The sequence below is a fragment of the Anneissia japonica genome, unplaced genomic scaffold, assembly GCF_011630105.1.
Source record: "Anneissia japonica isolate Jap-2015-1 unplaced genomic scaffold, ASM1163010v1 scaffold287945_len1679841_cov205, whole genome shotgun sequence".
In the NCBI taxonomy this organism is placed as follows: Eukaryota; Metazoa; Echinodermata; class Crinoidea; order Comatulida; family Comatulidae; genus Anneissia; species Anneissia japonica.
Window position 1 is genome coordinate 528691 of NW_022753015.1, and position 2645 is coordinate 531335.

Consider the following 2645-nt stretch of genomic DNA (forward strand, 5'->3'; position numbering starts at 1 on the left):
CCCCCCCCCCCCCCCCCCCCCTCTCAAATATTGGGGATCTACGCCTATGAATACGAGAATGCCTCAGCAGGTGGGTGATGATATTCGAGGCAAGAATTTTAATTGAATACAAACAAGTGAAAACTAAAAACAACCAAATTAGTATTTAGCAAATAGCAAAATTCAATGACAAAAATTAGTACTAACCTCCGATAATATTTTTTCCAGTAATTCCAGTTGTTCGGTACTCATGGAATTGAGTTTACTATTTTGTGATATGTCGCCCTCTAAAGTTTGGATTCCAGTTCCATCTTTTACGTCAACATTTATTTCGTCCCCTATGGTTGGCTGTGGTATCCCTGACATTACCCCATCTTCGTTGTACGTACCCTCTACTGAATCTTGAGGAGGTCTATATGTTTGAGAAAGTTTATCCAACTTCCAGTAAAAATGAGAGCATATATAACTTTAAAATCAATAGAAAAATAATGAAGAAATTGTCAGTATTTTAAGAAACCTTTCATTTTTAACTGTTAAAACAGGGGCGGCGAAAGGAATTACCCGACGAGGGGTCCAAGCTCCCCGACAAGGGGGTCCCTACACCCTCCCGTCGGGGAAGCCTAAAAATATTTAATTTGTCGGGGAATTTTTTTTCATTAACCTTTTGTTAATTATGGGATTCTTTATTTTAAAATATAATTTGATAGAAATGCAAGTTAAGAGTACCCTGTCGTGGGTACGAATCCCCTGTCGAAGGTACTAGCCCCTGTTCGAGAAGAGCTGGCGCCACCGCGGCAACCCAGACGACCGCAATAATAGCACATAACCGGGTAGCATCACTCGTACTAAACAGTATTTAATCCCTAAATTTGACAGCTTATAGTAAGACATGTTTGAGTTGTACTTTCGGTGTTCGAGATTTGGTTTTTTCCCGACGACCTTAATGGAAATTCCTCGACAGGGTGGTCCAGAGGTCACCAACGGGGGACCCACCGCTAGCGCTGCCCCTGTGTTAAAATGCTTCTGTTTTGTTATAAAATATGAAATCCTCAAAAACAAAATGATATCCAAATGCTCATATACAGGGGGTGGCCGTGTGTGGGCCTAAATCGGCCTAAAACCCAATTAATGAAAACTAGATAGTCCTAACTCGCTTATTAGAACACATTCTGCAATGGGTACTCACGTCCTCCCGCACACCTAAGGCTACAATTTAATGTGAGTATGTTTTCCGATTGCCAATAGACCGGAACGATTTTCAGTTTTTGCTGATTTACAAACCTTTTACTGCAAACATTTTTAAATTGAGTGCCAGCCAATTAAATTGCAAAGAATATTGAAATTGTATTAATAACTTATTTTACTAAGTAAGGAAATGTTTTCCCGTTCGAATAATTGAAAGCTATGATATCTTATGCAAAATGTTTAGCACAACATAGACGGTGATAGAGGCCTATGTTTAATTTTATGCAGCCTAAGCGTACTTACACTTTTCCCCAAATCTTCAATCTGAAAGAAACATCAAATACGAATGAAAAAAGTAGGTCTATATAATATATTTATATAATAATAGGTCAATAATAATAATATATACACTCCATGTATATTGAGGCATTCGACATTATTTTAAGTGTTAAAAGTAATGCGTATTTAGCATAGCAGAATCATTATATTTGCCATTAGATATAATTCAAATTGCAAGACCTACCTGTTTTTTCAATAATTCGAGCTGTTGAATACAAAAAAAAAATACAATTAGAATATACAAATTTGAGTCATATTGTGTATGCCCTACACATGTGTAACAACAATTTTAAGCGATGCAAACGTTGAATGATTACCTTTTCTTTATTCAGATCTGTGCTTGAAAGATGCCTGTCTTGAGGAGTGAAACCACCTTGTGATGCTGCAGAGAAAACCCAAAAATATTAACATCATTATCATCATCATCTTTATCATCATAATATCATAATTATAATCATTACCATACTCATAACTAATAACCATATACTTATCATAATAGTAATAATCATAATTCATAATAATAACAATAATAATAATAATCATTATTATCATCATTATCATTATTATCAAAATCATCATCGACGTGCCAGCTGAGAACCTGGAGGGGTTTCCTGCCCCCGGAATGTGGTCAGGGGTACACACCTTGAAAATGAACCCAAAGACTTATCTATTTTAAACCCTTATTTAAACTGTTTCACGCTTGGTTAGGGATTTTTGCTTTTGCTGGGGTGGGCGTGCTCCCTTCACCACCACACATGTGTCACTAACAGTTGGTCGAAGTTACCAAAGCTAAAATCAACACTATAGTTAAAATATGTCTGTCGGAACATTTTACCTTCATTGAGTGGGATGCAATGGACGGCAACATGGAGTAGACATAGTGATACGATAATCACTAAATTATTCATCCTTCCAAAATGGTAAATCTCAATTGTTGAACACCTTCTTCTTGCAACTTAGGAATAATCGCAAATTAGAGCGAGGTATATCCACATAGTTGTAAACTTAGAAGTTGATCGTCTCCGTGATTTTTATGTGAATAACAATTGGACTTTGACATTTGCAGGGATATTGATATACTTTACTGATAAAAAGTCTTGTTGTTTTATCAGAATTTTCAAAGTGAAGCAGGTGATACAGTC

General features: G+C 36.4%; 1 protein-coding gene across 1 annotated transcript in view; it reads right to left on the bottom strand.

The window, feature by feature from the left end:
* The window catches only part of LOC117122644, a 7626-nt gene extending 4996 nt beyond the window's left edge, over positions 1-2630 (bottom strand). The window contains exons 1-5 of the mRNA XM_033268322.1: positions 2339-2630; positions 1821-1885; positions 1688-1708; positions 1468-1488; positions 187-417 (exon numbers count right to left, since the gene is read on the bottom strand). Of these exons, the coding sequence (XP_033124213.1) occupies positions 187-417; positions 1468-1488; positions 1688-1708; positions 1821-1885; positions 2339-2411 (411 nt within the window). The 5' untranslated portion in view covers positions 2412-2630. The remainder of the gene's footprint in view (positions 1-186; positions 418-1467; positions 1489-1687; positions 1709-1820; positions 1886-2338) is intronic.
* Between the last annotated feature and the right edge of the window lie 15 nt (positions 2631-2645).